We start from the raw sequence: 15,791 nt of genomic DNA, 5'->3' as shown, positions 1-15,791 counted from the left end.
CATCTGTCTCCTTCCCCGATTATGGGCAGCCTGAAGCCCCAGCTCTCACGCCTTGCCCTGCTGACCCGCGAAGAAGGGACACCGCTTATGTCCACCAAAGCCCCACTTCGCTCTGCCCTGACGTGTGAGAGCTGCTGGTGTCCGCCCTTGAAGACCCCGAACCCTGGCCGGCATGTCGCTTGTATGCACTGCTCCTCCCGCTGCCCATGGCACATCCCGCGCTGAGGTGGCATCAGAGCCCCCCTCTGCCAGCTGCCCCGCGCTGCCCTGTTCTTTCCTCCGGCAGATGAGGGGTCATGGCCAGGGCAGGCTCTTTTCCCAACCGGCCACCCTCTTCCTGCTCACAGCGCTGCTACCAGCTGGCTCCTTCCTGCCCCCTCTCTCAAGTCCGTTCCCTGCTAATTCCACGGCTTTTATGTGGCCTGGACATTAGCTAAAACTGCTTGGCAAGGTCACCCTCAGCTTGCCCCCTGTCTGTGGACAGCAGCCTGCGTCTCCGTCACAGACATCCATCACCCTGCAGGCCGCTGGGTCTGTCTGCTGGTGCCTGCACACTGCGGCCTGCGGACCTGCATGTCGGGGCTGGGGGCTCCTCCCCGATGGCCAGGGGCTGGGGTGGGGGGCCTGGTGCCCCAGTGGGCTTGATAGGATGAGCGTCACCCCCAGGCCTGCTCCCTGGTGCCAGGCCAAGCCCAGCCCAGGCCCCCCCACCTTCCTGTTTGTTTCGTACCCACACCCCACTCAGATGACCTCACAGGCCAGCGTGAACACTCGGCCCAGACACCACGGGACACGCTGACCGAACAGTGAAGCGCGGCATGTGCTGCGCGCATGACGGCGACTCACCGCCGCCCCCACGGCCGCTCCCTGCCCAGCCCCCGCCCCACGGCCGCCGGGCAGCCAGCCCTGGGGGGGCAGCCGCCGGGTCCCACCCACACACCAGGCCGGGTGCCTGCAGGTCCTTCCTGGGGACTGGCCGCATCGCTGCTCCGCTCCTGCCCTGTCCCCAGGGAACAGACACACAGGAGGCCCCGGCCCGCGCCGGCTCTTGCCCCCAGTGAGCTGGGATGGCTGGCCAAGGAGCTGCTGCCTGGCTCTCCTGCCTTCCTGCCCTCGGGGGCACTCTTGCGAGGCTGGGTTGGGGAGCGGGGATGCCCGAAGGTATCGGGGAGAGGTCTGCCTGGCGGCCAGCCTGCGGCCCAGAGGAACCTCAGGACTCCAGCGATGGTCTTTGCCGCCCGGCACACCGGGCTTGGCACTCGGAGCGTCTGGCTGGAGTGGCGGCCTGCTCAGGGGCCCCTGGAGGGGCTGCCCGCTGCGGCACATAAGCTGGAAGTGACCGGTGCGCCTTCCTTTCTGTCTCACGCTAAGGTCTGAAGGGAAGTGAGGGTTTCCTGCCGCTCAGAAATCCCCTGGCCTGGCCTCGGACACACACTGGGTGGCTGCACGTCGGGGTCTAGAATGTCCTCGGAGCTGGGTGTGTGCGTGCACACGTGTGCGTGTGCGCATCGGTCTTGGGTGAGGTGGTGAGGTTAACGTGAAGCTGCACGCCGAGTGCGGAGCGGCCCTGTGCAAGCACTGCCGCCTTCCCCCGACTGCTCCCAGCCTCGTCACCGGCCCAGTCCGGTGCAGGCCGCCTGCCTGTGGGCTGGCTGGTCCCTGCAGAGGGACCGAGGGCGCCGAGGGGCCGGGGAGGGGCTGGGTGGGCCTGTGGTGGCAGGTAGCCCGGGCATGGAGCTGCCGGGAGGAGCCAGCGGAAGACAGAGCCTCGCATCCCAGCCAGAAATAGAAGCCGCTGAACACATGCGAGGAGGGAGGCCAGCGTGTGCTTGGAGACGGAGTATCCCCCAGATGTCTTACATTATCACACACCTCCCGCAGCCAAGGGTGGTAGGGTTCCTGGTGGTGTCTCCAGGCAGCCAGGGAGGAGGGCCCTGCGTCCTCGGCTGAGCCAAAGAATGACTGAATTCTCCATCGTCAGCTTGGTTAGAGGACGGATGAAGTGGACACAGAGGAGTTGGCGGGAGATGATTTATGAAAGAGATGGCTTTCATCCCTGGGCTCCAGAATGGCTTGGAGCTGAATAACTTGTGTGCAGGAACTCCGGGGTGGGGAGGGGGGGGTTGCTTTTTTTTTTTTTTTAAGCAGAAAGATAGGGAACTGAGAGCACGAAAATAGACTTGAGCCCCGTGCTTGCGCATCGCGGGGCAGGATGGAGCTGCCGGCTGCTTGTGCACTTCCTTCTCCAGAAAGCGGATGATTTTAAAACAAAAAAAATGCAGCCGAGGCCTTGGAGAATCTCAGTGACAAAGCCAGGCCGGCCGGTCCCCCCAGGCACCCGCCCGCCACCCCGTGTTCCTTGGGTGCTGAGCAGAGTCGCCTGTCCGCCTGGGAAGTCTGTTCTCGCTGTTAGACGCCGTAGCGTCTGTGTGCTCTGTGGGCTTTCCTGGCTTTTTAAATAGTGCGATTTCTGTTTCCTCTGAGCTCCGCGCCCGGGGTGCTGCTGCAGGGCCCCGGCATCTGTGTCCCCCCACGCTCCTGACTGTCTTCCTCGGGCCATTCCTGCCTGTTCTGAACAACAAGCCACAAACCATTTTCCTTCGTTGCCTCCAAGGAACCCGGATGAAAATGCTCTGCTCCCGGGTGACACTGGCCCAGGGCCCCGTGCAGCTCAGTCCCATGCCTGCCTGCACGCTGGCCCCAGAGGACACGAGCCTGCAGCACTGTGGCTGTCCCATCTTAAAGGCGGGAACAGAGGCTCTGAGGGCCAAGTGCTGGTCTCTCAGCTGATGCCCCCGCTCAGGGCCTCGGTAGTTGAGAGGAAAGATGTGCCTATCTTCCCAGCCAGCCCTGGGGGAGTGAGCCCTGGGCAGGAGTCGACCTGCAGGGAGCGCTGGCCCAGCCCTGTGGCATCTGCAGCCTCCTGGGGAGCAGGTGGCTGGGCGTTTCTGTCAGGGCCTGTCTCACCGTCCGCTCCCACACCGGCGTGGTGGGTCACCTCGAGTGAGGCCCAGGGCCCCCTCGGCCTGTGACTTGGACCTAGCCCACAGTTCCCTGCTATGCTGCGGGGGCTCTTCCCCACCCGAGTCACCTGAGGTGTTATCTGGTGCTTTTTGCACTGTTGACACTGCTGGTGGTGTTTTGCAATTGGAAAAAGACGGGAGATTAAAGAGTGCCCAGCTAGGAACTCTGTATTCCAGCAAAATACCCGGGGATCCTGAGCATTCGGTTTTTTCCTTTAAAATTCTGTTTTGGTGCTGCCTGTCACACCACGTGGGCTGTGGGGTAGAGACCCCCAAAGACAGGCAGCTTTTAGGACACTGTTGGGCGGCGGTGTTGACCTTTAGTATTTGGGTTTGGGCGAGAGCCCCTGGCAGGAGCGAAGGCACAGCTCTGCCCCTGCGCTCGCTTCGGCTCCCAGAATGTGTGGCTGCAGACCGGCCCCACGGGGAGCGGGCAGCCAGGCCCCAAGCTGAGCGGCTCCAGCCAGTCACGCACCCCAGCCCCTCCATCTCAGCCCACCTGGCTCTGGTGCACCGGCCTGAAGACGCAGCAGGGTCTCAGGCCTGGGCCAGACCATGTCCCTCGGCGTGGTCCTGACCCTGTGAGGGTGAGGGCTGGTGGGCGCCCACCCTGTGCTTGCCTTGAGCAGCCTGCCGAGTGGTCCGGTGGGACAAGACGGGAAGGGGGATCTGTTTGAGCGCCCTCCTCCTTCCATCCGGGGCCCTAGTCAGCCTGGGGCCCAGTGGGAGCCATGCCTGGACCCAACAGCCCCTGTGAGTTCTGTCCCCCCCACTGTGCAGGGGGAGGGTCCTGAGGCCGGAGCCTGTGTGCAGTCTGGCAGCCAGGGTGTGGGAGCGCGGCTGGGCCCTCTCCTGACGTCGGGGCACCAGGGCCCTGTCACTGGATGTCCAGAGGGCAGGTCATCGCGGCCTGTTCTCCTGACTCAGCAGTCGGCCCATCTGTCCCAGCCGACCTGTCACTGCTGCTCACGCTGCAGCTGCAGGCCTCGTCCCTCCTCTCTCTCTCCACTCCTTCGCTCCGGCCTGCTGTGCCCGCTCTGCCCTGGGAATGCTGGGGCTCTGGGCAGCCGCAGGGTGGTGTGCGGCTGGCCAGGCCCCGGGAAGACCCTGCTGGGCGGGGTGGCTCTCCTCTGCCGGGCCCTGCGGAGCAGGGAGAGGGAGGCGCTCCGGCCGGAGCTGACCAGACCTGTTGGCTGGGTTTTCACGGAGACACCGGGGCCTGCGGAGGCAGGTGGTGCATCTCAGTCCATTCCTTGTCAGACAGGTGCATGCGTGCTAAGGGCCTGTGCAGGCCATGCGCATTGCCTCTTGGCTGCAGCCACGCGCCGTGCCGGGAGCAGGGCAGTCCTGGGAGGGTCTGTGGGATGTTCACATGGAGGCCGGGTGGTGGAGGGGTCCTGGGGGCAGCTCTCTCCCCCCCTCATTCTCCAAGTGAGTCTCCACAGCCCAGCATCCAGTGGCCTGGGCAGCAGAGGTGCTGGAGGGCAGCGGGTGCACGGGGTCTTCCTGCTCTGGGGTCAGAGGTCCCGGGACGGGCAGGGCTCCTTTGCTGCTCGTGCACTGTGAGAAGACACGGGGCTAGGAGGCCCCAGCTGCCGCCCTCGAGCGCCGGGTGGGCAGGAAGCGATGGGCAGGGTGAGACCGTGGCCTCATGCCCTCTCTCCCGCAGCCTGTTTGACATGGGCGGCGAGTACTACTGCTTCGCCTCCGACATCACGTGCTCCTTCCCTGCCAACGGCAAGTTCACCCAGGACCAGAGGGCCGTCTACGAGGCGGTGCTGCGCAGCTGCCGGGCCGTCATGAGCTCCATGAAGCCGGGTGAGCAGGGGCCCGGGAGGACCCCCTGGCGTGGGGTGGAGGCGCAGTATGCCTGGCCCCGCGCTCTGAGGTGGGCACCACAGAGAAGCAGGTCTAACACTTGACATGGGGAGTCCATCTCCACCTCGATGAGCAGCCAGAAGGCGCAGGGGGTGTCAGAACAGGGGCCTGGCGGCCACGCAGAAACAAAACCACAAGCCAGCTCAGCCCAGGTCGCCCCTTGTGCCCTCTGACCTCCTGCGCACCCCCTGCCCGCCCGGCCACTGGGTGTCAGCACGTTCCCTGCCGCGTCCCAGCGCAGTTCCAGCAGGCGGGGCTCCAGCAGGCGGGGCGGGGCCAGGGCTGGGCACTGGCACCTGGCTGAGCGTGCGGTGCCCTCTTGCCCAGGGCCAGCAGCTGCAGCTGGGTCTGGCGGGCACCGAGCGTCCCTCGGTATTCAGGGAAATAGGCGGAGGCTGTGGGGCCATGGGGCTTGGCCGTGACAGGCCTTGAAGGCCGGACTCAGCTCATGCTCAGATGACTGGGGCTGTGGCAGTTAGCTTGCACCCCTCTGAGGAGACTTCATTTTAAAAAGGAAAGAGAAGAGGTCCTGTGTGAGCGCCCCGCTGGGCTCCCTGCCGGCCAGCACCGGGCTCGGCACCGGCTCCACAGCCCCTGCGGCCCACAGGCAGCTGCTGGGGTGACTTACAGCCGAGTCCTGCTTTTGAGGGCCCCCAGCAACTGCCTCCGAGGAGCGCACTGTGAGGGGGGCCCCTGCCTGCCCTGGAGCCCTCCCCCCTCGTTAGAAGCTGGGAGCCAGGGTGGGTGCTGGGGGAGGCCAGGCCCCGTCCACACCCTCCCTTGTCCAACGAGAACAGAGCTTGGTGATGAGTCCCAGGATCAGGAGCTCAGAGATGTCCCAGAGAAAGACAAGGAAGCCGGAACGTGAGCTGTTGACGGGACTCGCCTGGCTTAGCAGCTGCGTAAGCAAACAGCATCTGTGCTGATGTTTAAAAAGCAGCAGTTCGTCCTCATCACTGCGGGCGGCTCCCGGGGGACCGCTGCGAAGACAAGTGCAGGATGGCGGCGTGCCCCCCATGAGGGGAAGGAGGCAGTGCTTCAAGTCCACGGAGGAGGTGCAGGGCGGACCACTGGTCAGGGGCTGAGGGAGAAGCAAGTGCTTGCTGTGACCTTTCCATACTCTGCCCTTTAAGCCGGCATGCACCCCGCCCCCATTGCCTGTAAACACGGCCTCTGTGCAGCAGCCGCCCCAAGTGCTTGTCTCCTCTTCACACCCCTCCTTTACCCCAGGGTTGAGTTCAGCATCAGTCATTTACGTAAGCATCTCAGGTGCAGTGCAAGCGTTTGCCTGGGCTGTTCGGCAGACCCAGCCCCTCCAGGCACCGCAGAGCACTGAGATTTCCTTCAAACGCCCAATGCAGCCTCCCCTCCCACTTCCAGCACCCAGTGCACCTCCCTCACCCTCCTTGTTCACACCCACCCTGGTCACCCTGGCCTGGGGCTGCAGGGCCCCCCTCCTGAGCCCGCCCCCGGCTCCCACACGGGTGGTGCAGACCACGCACTGGGCTCTGGGCCCTCCATGGTCTGTAGGAGCAACCCCTCTGTCATCCCACGCACAACCTGTGCGTGCGTGCGTGCGTGCAGCTGCCCCACTTCTGGCTCTGCCCTGGAGCCAGGTTCTGGTTGTCAGGTTCTGGTTGCCGGTGGGAAGTGCCTTGGTGCCGAGAGGGCCAGACAGCAGGAGAGGATGCTGTTAGAGCCGCGGTGGCCGGTGGGAAGGGCACCGGGAGCTGTGCCAGCCCACGTGGCTCCCGTGGCCTGTGGTCAGGCACCTTTGCGGGCTGTTTCCCTCAGTGGGGCAGGGGTTGGACTCTCCTTAGCAGGCCTCTCCTTAAAGATGGCGAGGAACGTGGGGGTCAGCTGACAGAGGTGGGGGCACCGCGCACCACCCAGACCACAGGTGCCCTCTGGCAGGAGGGCTGTCTCTGGGCCTGTGTGGTCTTCTGGCCTCAGAAGTCCTCCTGCTTGCTATAGGACAGCGGTGAGTTCCGCCCGCCCTGGCCTCATTTACTCCTCGGGGCGCTCTGCCAGAGGGAGGGGGGACCACGAGGACACTGAGCGAGACATCCGCGTTCAACTCAGCAGCCAGGCGCCTGCAACTCGGGCACACGCTATCCTGCCCTTCGGCAGCGAGAGGGGGTCCCCAGAGATTCTGGCAGAGGCAGGGGTTTGAGGGGGGTAGGCTGGAGGCCCTCATCCCGGGGCCAGCTTAGCCTGCCAGGCAGCTCCCTGCAGCCCACAGGGCCTGCCTTGGGACCCCTGCCCTACGCCTCCCCTCCTGCACCCCCCAGGGCCTGGCTCATGTATCATCCCTGGAGGGCCATTGTCTTAGCATGAAGTGAGCTCTCTGTCTGGAAGAGACTGCGAGGATGCAGCTGAGGAGCGGGGCCGGGGGGGGGGGGGGGGGGGGGCGGGTCTTGGCTCAGGGCCTCTGAGCCCCCAGGCCGTCACACTCCGGGCAGGAGGCCCCAAGGCTGTGATGGATGCCTCTGAGGCTCTGGGAACCAGCCCCAGCAGAAGGCCCAGCCGGCTCCCAGCCCATCAGGGCAAGGTGTGGTCTGAGGGGGGGCAGGTGGTGACCTGGGGCTGCTCTGCACACATACTGGGGGCTGGGCCCTCTGAGCCCACAGGCAGGTGATAGGGCACAGACCGAGAGGTTACTGGGGTCTGAGTGCACAGGAGTGTGGTGGGTGCACATCCAAGCCCTGGGCCCTGAGGTGACAGCACTGGCTGCAAGAGAGCCACGAAGACAGCTGTGGCTCATACACAGGCCACACGTGTACCTGGCATGGAGCAGGCACAGGTCCCGCCCTCTCAGCGCTCAGAGGCTGTAACCAGGGCACTGCCAGTGTGCTGTGTCCTGACAGCACAGGAGAGGGCAGTCTGGGAGGGCTTCCTGGAGAGTTTCAGCAGAGGCCCAGGAGGAATGGGCTGAGTCTGGGAAGGAAGGACCCTTGGAGGGGTGGTCCCCCGCTAAGGAAGCAGCAGTGGAAGACACCGCTCTGTTGGCCCAGAGCGGAGGAGGGGTGAGGCTGGAGAGGGAAGCTGGGCTGAGGAACGTGGGGCTCTGTCCTCGGGGCACGGACTGGCCCCATCTGACCTGTGTTCTAAAGAGATGGCCTTGGTGTCTCCGCCTTAGGCGGAGGGGGGGGGAGGAAACAGCAGGGGGCAGGAGGGGTGGGGGCTTCAGATTCGGGAGAGGTTTGGGACAACAGGACAAGATTTGGTGTGTGCTGGAGGCAGATGGCACCTGTCTCTGCAGTGTAACCCCCCCAACGTGGTGTCCCCAGTATGAGCAGGTGTGGGGGACCTCTGATGGCTTCGGGCTGGGCTGTGGGGGCTCCGAGGGGCCTGTGAGCTCTGAGGTGCAGGGAGCCCAGGAGTCAGGCCTGGGCCTCGAACTGTGGGCCGGGCCTTGGCGGTGGGGACCCCCTCCAATTGTGCCCACCCCACCCCTACAGCAGCCTCCACACACTTCAGGGACCCTTGGCCTGGCCACGGATGTCGTAACACCATCCGGGCCAGACACTGGGCCAAGTTGCTGGAGGTTTAGTCACTGTCACAACCCTAACCACACACAGGCAGCACTCACTCCCGGCCAAGAGCGCCGTGTACGAGGCCTTCCCCGAGGGCCCACAGGCGAGGAGACTGGAGGCGCCGTGGGGACCGCCTGGGCCCACACGTCCGGCCCCACAGGGGCCCCGAGGACCGGAGAGGAGCCGAGCTGCCAGCGCGAGCGTGATTTATACCTGACCCCTCTGCGAGGCCGCCCGCTGGAAGCTGGCCAGGGCCGAAGGCAGGCTGCTTCTGGGGGCTTTCCTTTGGCCCCGGGGAAGGCCTCCGCAGAGCAGCACTGCGCTGGGGTTGGGGCCTGGGCTCCACACAGGATGCCCCTCAGCCCAGGCAGCCTTCCAAGTGTGCAGAGCTGCTTGGGGCCCTTTCAGGCTAGGAGCCTCTGACGGGAGCAGACCTTAGGGCAGAGCAGGCAGTGCATTCATTCCCCTCTGAACCGGCACTCACTCTGCCAGGCCCGGGGGGCACTCACTCTGCCCGGCCCGAGGGTCAGAGCTGGGGCATCGCTCTCCTGGAGGACACAGGAGGAACAGGGAGGCAGACCTGTCCAGAGGGTTAGGAGCAAGGGGAGAAATCACTGGGACAGCGAAGAGAGGGATGGGGAAGGACTCCAGGGTGAAGCTGACTTTGATGCTAAGTCCCCAAGGATGAGGAGTGTCGGGTCAGGCCTGAGGCGGGGAGACCTTAGTGTGCTTCTGGCACTGGGTGGCCTTGCCTGGGGAGCGGGAGAGGGAGTGCGGGTGTCTGTCTTGGAGGAGAGCAGTGTTCCAAGGCTGAAGCAGACCCAGCTTGTGCCCACAAGAGAACAGAAAGTAGACCCAGGGTCTGGCTGGACACAGTGACGGGTGAATGGTGGCTTACGGCAGTTGGCGGGCAGTGTGACCCAGTCCCCGGTGGGCGCCTCTGCAGCCGGCTCTCCAGGCACCACGCGGCATGTTCGCACAGGTGGCCTCAGAGGCTCAGAGCGCCGGCTTGCCCTGGTCGCACAGCACAGAGCAGCTGAGCTGGCATCGGTGCGCCGGGTCTTGGTTTCAGATGGCCATACCTTTAGAAAAGGCTCCCACCCTGGCTGCAGAGGGGGTGCAGGTGGCTCTCCCTCCACAGAGCGAGTAGCCGGACTCCAGAGCCCAGGACATCACCCCCACCCCGGCACCCCGTGGGCCAAGGTGGGGAGAACAGGGCTGGGCTCCACGGAGGCCCCTGTCTCCGGGGACAGGCCTGGGTGTCCTGCATCCTGGTCTCCCTGCACCTTGGGCCCTGGGCAGCCACTGCCATGTGAACTAGCCAGGATGCCACCCCACCCCCTCTTACCTTCCACCTGCTCCGAGTCTGGATCCCAGGAACCCAAGAGGTTAGACTAGCCCTGGGCCTTCACCCACCCAAGACCCCAACTGTGGGGCCTCTGTCTCTGGCAGGGGAGGGACCCCCATCTGGGGGACTGGTGCCTATGGCCCGTCTCTCTCTACCCCACGAGCCATCGCCTGCCCTCTGAGGTTCAGGGCCCTGAGCCCAGCCCGCTGCTGGGGGCCCAGCCGTGGCCAGCGAGGGACCAGTGCAGCCCTCACAGTCCAGGATCCCAGTGCTGCCTCCTGCAGCGGAGGTCGACGGTGATGGGCTGTGCAGAGAACAGACTATAGCTGTGAGGGCAGGGGGAATGGGGCGTCTTGGGAGCCAGGGTTGCCACATGGAAGGGGTTATATGGACCGGTAATGGCCACCTCTGCGGCCAGAGCACAGTATAAAGGTGCGGGCCCCCAACCTGTCCACCTGGCCCTGGGCGCCCTGGGGCCACGTGGTCTGCCCAAACTTGGCCCTCGTGAGGAGGGGCAAGGAGCTTCACTGGCCTGGTCCCTCTGTAGTGCTTGTGCTGAGCGCCGTGGGCAAGGCTGAAGGTGGGGCTCCATGGAGCCCATGGGCAGGGCTGAGCATGCTTCTCCAAAGCCCCAGGCTGCGCCCCAAAGGCCCCGGCGGATGCGGGCGGGGCTGAGCCAGAGCCCTGGAGAGCCTGCTCACCCTGAAACTCAGCGCCTGGGAATGCTCTCCACAGAGGCCTTGGCCTCAGAAATGTGGGGCAAAGATGAGCTTGATTAGCAGCCTGGGGCTTGGATGTTTGGGCTGCCACAGAGATGGTCACCCAGAGCTAATAGCAGGAGGGGTCACAGACCCCTGCCAGCCAGCCCGTGAGGCTGTGCCAGCCGCACCTTCACCCCAGAGACCTTGGCTCTCCTACAGTGGCTCCAGAGACGTTCAGCCCCATGGAGGGGGGTGGCGGCTGCAGGAGGCTCCTCTCCCCAGCCATGGCTGCTTCTGGCCCCACAGCCTGAGCAGCACTTGGGCCTGAGCCTTGTCTGGGGTTCCCTGCAGCCTCCATCCCCCACACCCACTGATGGGGACACTCGGCTCCTTCTGGTGCCCAGTGATCTGGCTGAGATCCCACGGCCCCCAAAGCACACGCTGGCCGGGGAGAGGGACAGACAGCATGGCCTGGGAGCAGGCCTGTCTAGGCCCTGGCCACGGGTGTCAAGCCTGCCCCTGAGGACCCAGTGGAGAAGGTGGGATTAAGTTCCAGAGCTGTGGCTGGCAAAGCCCTGCATGGAGGGCACCCAGCCTCATCACCCCTGCCCTCGCCTCAGGACATCCCGCCACAGCCAGTGAGGGCTTTGTGTCCCCCAAATCTTGCCCTGGGAAGCCCTGGCCAGGCCACCAGTCTCCACAGCTTACTGAGCCTCCTTCTGAGCCGCAGGCGTTTGGTGGCCTGACATGCACCGCCTGGCTGACCGCATCCACCTGGAGGAGCTGGCCCGCATCGGCATCCTGAGCGGCAGCATCGACGCCATGGTCCAGGCCCACCTGGGAGCCGTGTTCATGCCTCATGGGCTCGGCCACTTCCTGGGCATTGATGTGCACGACGTGGGAGGCTACCCAGAGGTCAGTGTGCACACGCGGCCCAAGGAGCCCGCCGGTGGGCTGTCACTGAGCCGAACTCCCCAGGGTGGGGTGGGGCTCTGGGAGACGGCTGGAGTGCAGGGAGTCAGGCAAGGCCCATGCCCCTCCTCCCCTTCCACCTATTGGCTGGTCCTGTTCCAGGCTGCTGCCACAGTGTCCACACCCCCAAGGCCAAGGCGGGAGCTTCTGTGAGCAATGCCTCCTCCAGTGGCCGCCTCATAGGACCTGCCTGCGGGGGGCTGCACTCTGCAGAGAGGCCGGGGCGGTGCACTGGGTGTGGCCTTTCCTGAAGGCTGGTAGGTGGCCGGTGTGCCATGCATGGGGTCCCCACAGCCAGCGGGAGCCCCGAAGCTGGGTCTTAATGACGGGGCTGGCAGTGTACTCGCCATGCCCTCCTGCCTCTGGCTTCATCCAGACTGGGATGACAGGGCTCCACCAGCTGGTACTGGCCCTGGTTCCCCTGGGACTAGCTGAGCCCAGTGCCCTCACAAGCCAGCAGCAGACCCCCTGACCCTCCCTCCCCATGGCGGTCTCTCCTTGGCCAGGGGGGAGCTTGCGTGGCGTCCCCAGCCAGGCTTTCCCATCCACCTCCTACCGACTGGTCCCCGAAAGGACCACCCAGAGGGCCCTGGGAGGCCCTGCCCGGCAGGTGGCTGCAGCCTCTCGGGCCCCAGTGGGTGGGGGCGAACCGGGTCCTGCCGCCTGGCCCGGTGCCCACGGCGCAGGGGCTGATTGTGCAACCAGTGCACGCCCTGGGGCCCACCAGCCAGTTAGCCAAGACTAGGCTTGGCCTGCTGGCTGCAGGGTATTTTGAAAGCACTGAGAACGACTTTGGGGGGGTAACGGGGGATTGCTCAAGAGAAGCATTATTATTCAATTATTTTTTCCTCAAGTGTAAACAGTTAAATTTGGAGAAACAAAATCAGTTTTAATTTCCTAATTTCTATCCATCACATTGTGTACAGGGAGCCAAGAGCAGGGCCTTCCAGACATTGTTAACTGAGGTTCGTTATTCATTAGTCGCCAAAGCACTTTTTTCCACCAGAGAAAATTGGCAGCAAACTGTTTTCATCTTTTCCAGTAAGCAGCCCTTTGTGCTCAGACTATTCTTCTGACAGATAAACATTGTGGAAAAAATATGGCTTTTCCTATAAAAGTCATTTGTTTTACTTCAGGCCTGCAGACACATCTGGGTCTCCTCTGCTCGGAGCCCAGTAAAAGTTGAGGCCCTGTCAAGCCCTCTGCCCGGGTGTAACCCCACGTGGGCCAGGCAGAAGCCAGGGCCCCCACCTCCGAAGGGGCTGGAGCCCCTGGGCCAGAGGGATCTGCCCTGCACTCTGCCCAGCCCTGTCCTCCCAGCCCCGCTCTGGCCGTCCCGTTGGCCCCAGGGCAGACTCGGAGCAGGAATGCTGTAAAGGGGCAGTGGTTGGTGGACTGTGCCCCAGGGGTCCCTGCCATTCCTCCCTCTCCTCACCTGACATTTGGGGAAGGAAGCCTGTCTGAGTACAAGCTCAAGCAGATGCCCTCCTGTCCGCACGTCCGTGGGACAGCTCTGCCTGGGCCCAGAGCAACTGAGGGGAGCCGGGCCATGACCTTGGCGGGTCTCTGCCTCCGCCAGGCCCCTGGCTTTGGCAACCTTGGAGTGAAAAAAGGGACAGACACTTGGGGGTAGCATGAAGGTAAGGCACAGGAGTGGGGGGGCCAGGGCAGGCACAGACTTCAGATGGAAGGAGCAGAGACCCCGACTCGTAGCTCTGACGAGCAGTTTCTGGGCAGGAGATAACCCCAGTCACTTGGCACCAGGATTGCCATTCCAGACTGGACCCTTCCGGGTCCCCCACCCTCCTGCCTTACCCCTTGTGTGGCTGAGCAACCCACCAGACAGGCTTCTGTGCCCAGAGCATGACCCACGGGGGTCACGGTGCCTTGTGTCCCTTCCTCACCTCCATCCCAGCAGGGCTCATGCCAGGTCCGAGTGGCTGTGCACGCCAGTCTGTGTCCCACTGTCCCTGCCCTCATGGAAACGGCCACAGCCTTCCCCGCTGTGCCCGGCCTTGGAGGCCGAGCCAGCCTGTTTCTGGTTACCTTACATGAACCACTAATTGAAGTCTGATGTTCTTGGCCCCCAAACAGTCAGAAGTGACAGCTCCGTCTCCAGCAGCTGGGCTGCAGGGATTGCTGCGAGCGGGGCCGAGCACGCTCACGGCCTGACCAAAGCTTGCTTGCTGCCCACTCACTCCCAGGCCTTGCCCCAGGGACCTGAGGAGGATGGGGAAATTCTGCAAGTGTCTTAGGCACCACCTGCCCTCGCAGCCGGGCAGCCCTGTCAGCTACACCCGGGTGAGAAGACGGGCCCAGGCTGGGTCATGTCGAGGAGGGGATGCCTCTGCAGGGAGCAGCTGCCGCTGCTGCCCACTCCTCCTAAAGGGCTGGGAGCCGTTGCCCAGGGCTGAGCTGGGTAGCCAAGAGTCTGGGCAAGAGCCATGTACACGGAATACGCGTGCATTTGCGCAAATACCCGCCAGAGCTGGTGCTGGCAGGCCCGTCCTGATGGCAGCACCTGTCCCTCCCCCTGGAAGGCCACATGGAAAACCCACTTGGCCTGGGCGGCCGGGCCCAGCACTTCTGGGGCTCGTTTTCACGGAGCTGCCTGAAGGAAGGGATGCAGCCCACGCAGCCTCGCAGCCTCCTTAAGAGCTTTTTTGGCTTCACGGCTTTGGCTTTTCCCCTGGTGCGGAGAAGGCCCAGGTGAGGGCCGCCGGACAGCCAGCCAGCCAGCCCTCTGGGCCGCTTGCCTGTGTGTGTGCATGTGGTGTCCACAGGGCTCCCGCAGGCAGTTCTCAGGGTAACGGGCAAGGCCACTAAGATCCGGGGTGTGTGCAGAGGACAGGGTCTCCTCTGAAGTGCCTGTGCACAGCGCTGCTGCCGCCACACAGGCTGGAGCCAGCCTTCACCCAGAACGCCTGCGTGGGCGGAGGGAGCCTCGCTAGGGTGTCCCTCATCCTCCTCACCGCAGGGCGTGGAGCGCATTGATGAGCCCGGCCTGCGGAGCCTGCGCACTGCAAGGCACCTGGCGCCAGGCATGGTGCTCACTGTGGAGCCGGGCATCTACTTCATCGACCACCTCCTGGACGAGGCCCTGGCTGACCCGGCGCGCGCCTGCTTCTTTAACCGGGAGGTTCTGCAGCGCTTCCGTGGGTTTGGAGGGGTGAGTACCAGTCAATGGGCCCCCTGTCCTCGCTCCCAGAATACCCCCTGCTGCTGCCTGTCACCTCTTTGTCCCAGGACAGGAGCCCTAGTGGCCTCCCTTTCCTGTGGTCTGTCAGCCCTCACAGAAGAGAGAAATTCTGCAAACCCCTGCCCACTCCTGGGGCTCCCATCCTCCTGGCAGCGTGCAAGGGCAAGGACAGGGTTGGCAGGCGGCATGAGCGCGTGGCCCCGGGGATGAGCCTTTCCCTCTGCTGTCCCCGGAAGGCCTTTGAGGCCGGCCCCTGTGGTCAGGGGCAGTAGCGACCATCCCCTGAAAGGGCTGCTCCCACTCAGTGGCGGTCAGCCTGAGCTGGCAGGGCTGGCCCTCTAACCTGAGCGTGAGGCCAGCTCAGAAACAGGCCATGGGTCTGACAGGTGCGCATCGAGGAGGACGTCGCGGTGACTGACGGTGGCTCAGAGCTGCTGACCTGTGCGCCCCGCACGGTGGAGGAGATCGAAGCATGCATGGCAGGCTGTGACAAGGCCTTTACTTCCTTCTCTGGCCCAAAGTAGAGCCAGCTGGAAGTGCCCGGGGGGCAGCCTGCTGCCTGGCCGGCCAGCAGCGAGAGATGGAGCTGAGAAATCACATGCCAGCCCCGAAGTTTGACCACGCCAAATAGTGCTTTGAATCCCAGGAGGAGCACTTCCATTAACTTTCTACAAGATCACACCCTAATCTGTTAATACTTTGTTTAAATGACAGTGGCTCTTAAAATGCTAATTACAAAAAAACCCTGTTCTTTAATAGCCACTAAATTGTGTCTGTCATTTGTATTCCTTTGCTCAGGAAAGAAAGATTTCCAGTGTTTTGTTTTCTCTCAAAAATCAATGCACAGAATGGAATTTTCAATTAAAGTTTCCCAAGATGGGCCTCGTGTGCACGTGTCCTCTGTCCTTTATCCCTTTGCAGATGAGCTTGCTCACTGAGACCCGGTCACAGAGGCCCCGGGTTCAGGTCAGTCAGACACACGGAGCTGTCCCACACCACACCATTGCACACACCGTAAGGTGAACCGGTGGCCTTTTTGTAGTTACTGCCTCGCGGCTAGCTTTGCAAAATGGGCAGAATTATGGAGCACTTAAAACAGTTATTTAAAACATAAGACTTGCAGAGACCCCTTGT

At 63.7% G+C, this 15,791-nt stretch overlaps 1 protein-coding gene across 1 annotated transcript in view; it reads left to right on the top strand.

Moving 5' to 3' along the window:
- Positions 1-15,537, top strand: part of PEPD (peptidase D) — a 110,943-nt gene extending 95,406 nt beyond the window's left edge. The window contains exons 12-15 of the mRNA XM_084905647.1: positions 4,693-4,841; positions 11,217-11,401; positions 14,436-14,627; positions 15,044-15,537. Coding sequence (XP_084761773.1) covers positions 4,693-4,841; positions 11,217-11,401; positions 14,436-14,627; positions 15,044-15,181 — 664 coding nt within the window. The 3' untranslated portion in view covers positions 15,182-15,537. The remainder of the gene's footprint in view (positions 1-4,692; positions 4,842-11,216; positions 11,402-14,435; positions 14,628-15,043) is intronic.
- The last annotated feature ends 254 nt before the right edge of the window (positions 15,538-15,791 follow it).

The sequence above is a fragment of the Pipistrellus hanaki genome (genome assembly GCF_964339955.1).
Source record: "Pipistrellus hanaki genome assembly, chromosome: 15".
Taxonomy (NCBI): domain Eukaryota; kingdom Metazoa; phylum Chordata; class Mammalia; order Chiroptera; family Vespertilionidae; genus Pipistrellus; species Pipistrellus hanaki.
The sequence above is the reverse complement of the archived record's forward strand: the minus strand, read 5'-3'. Positions and strand labels throughout refer to the sequence as shown.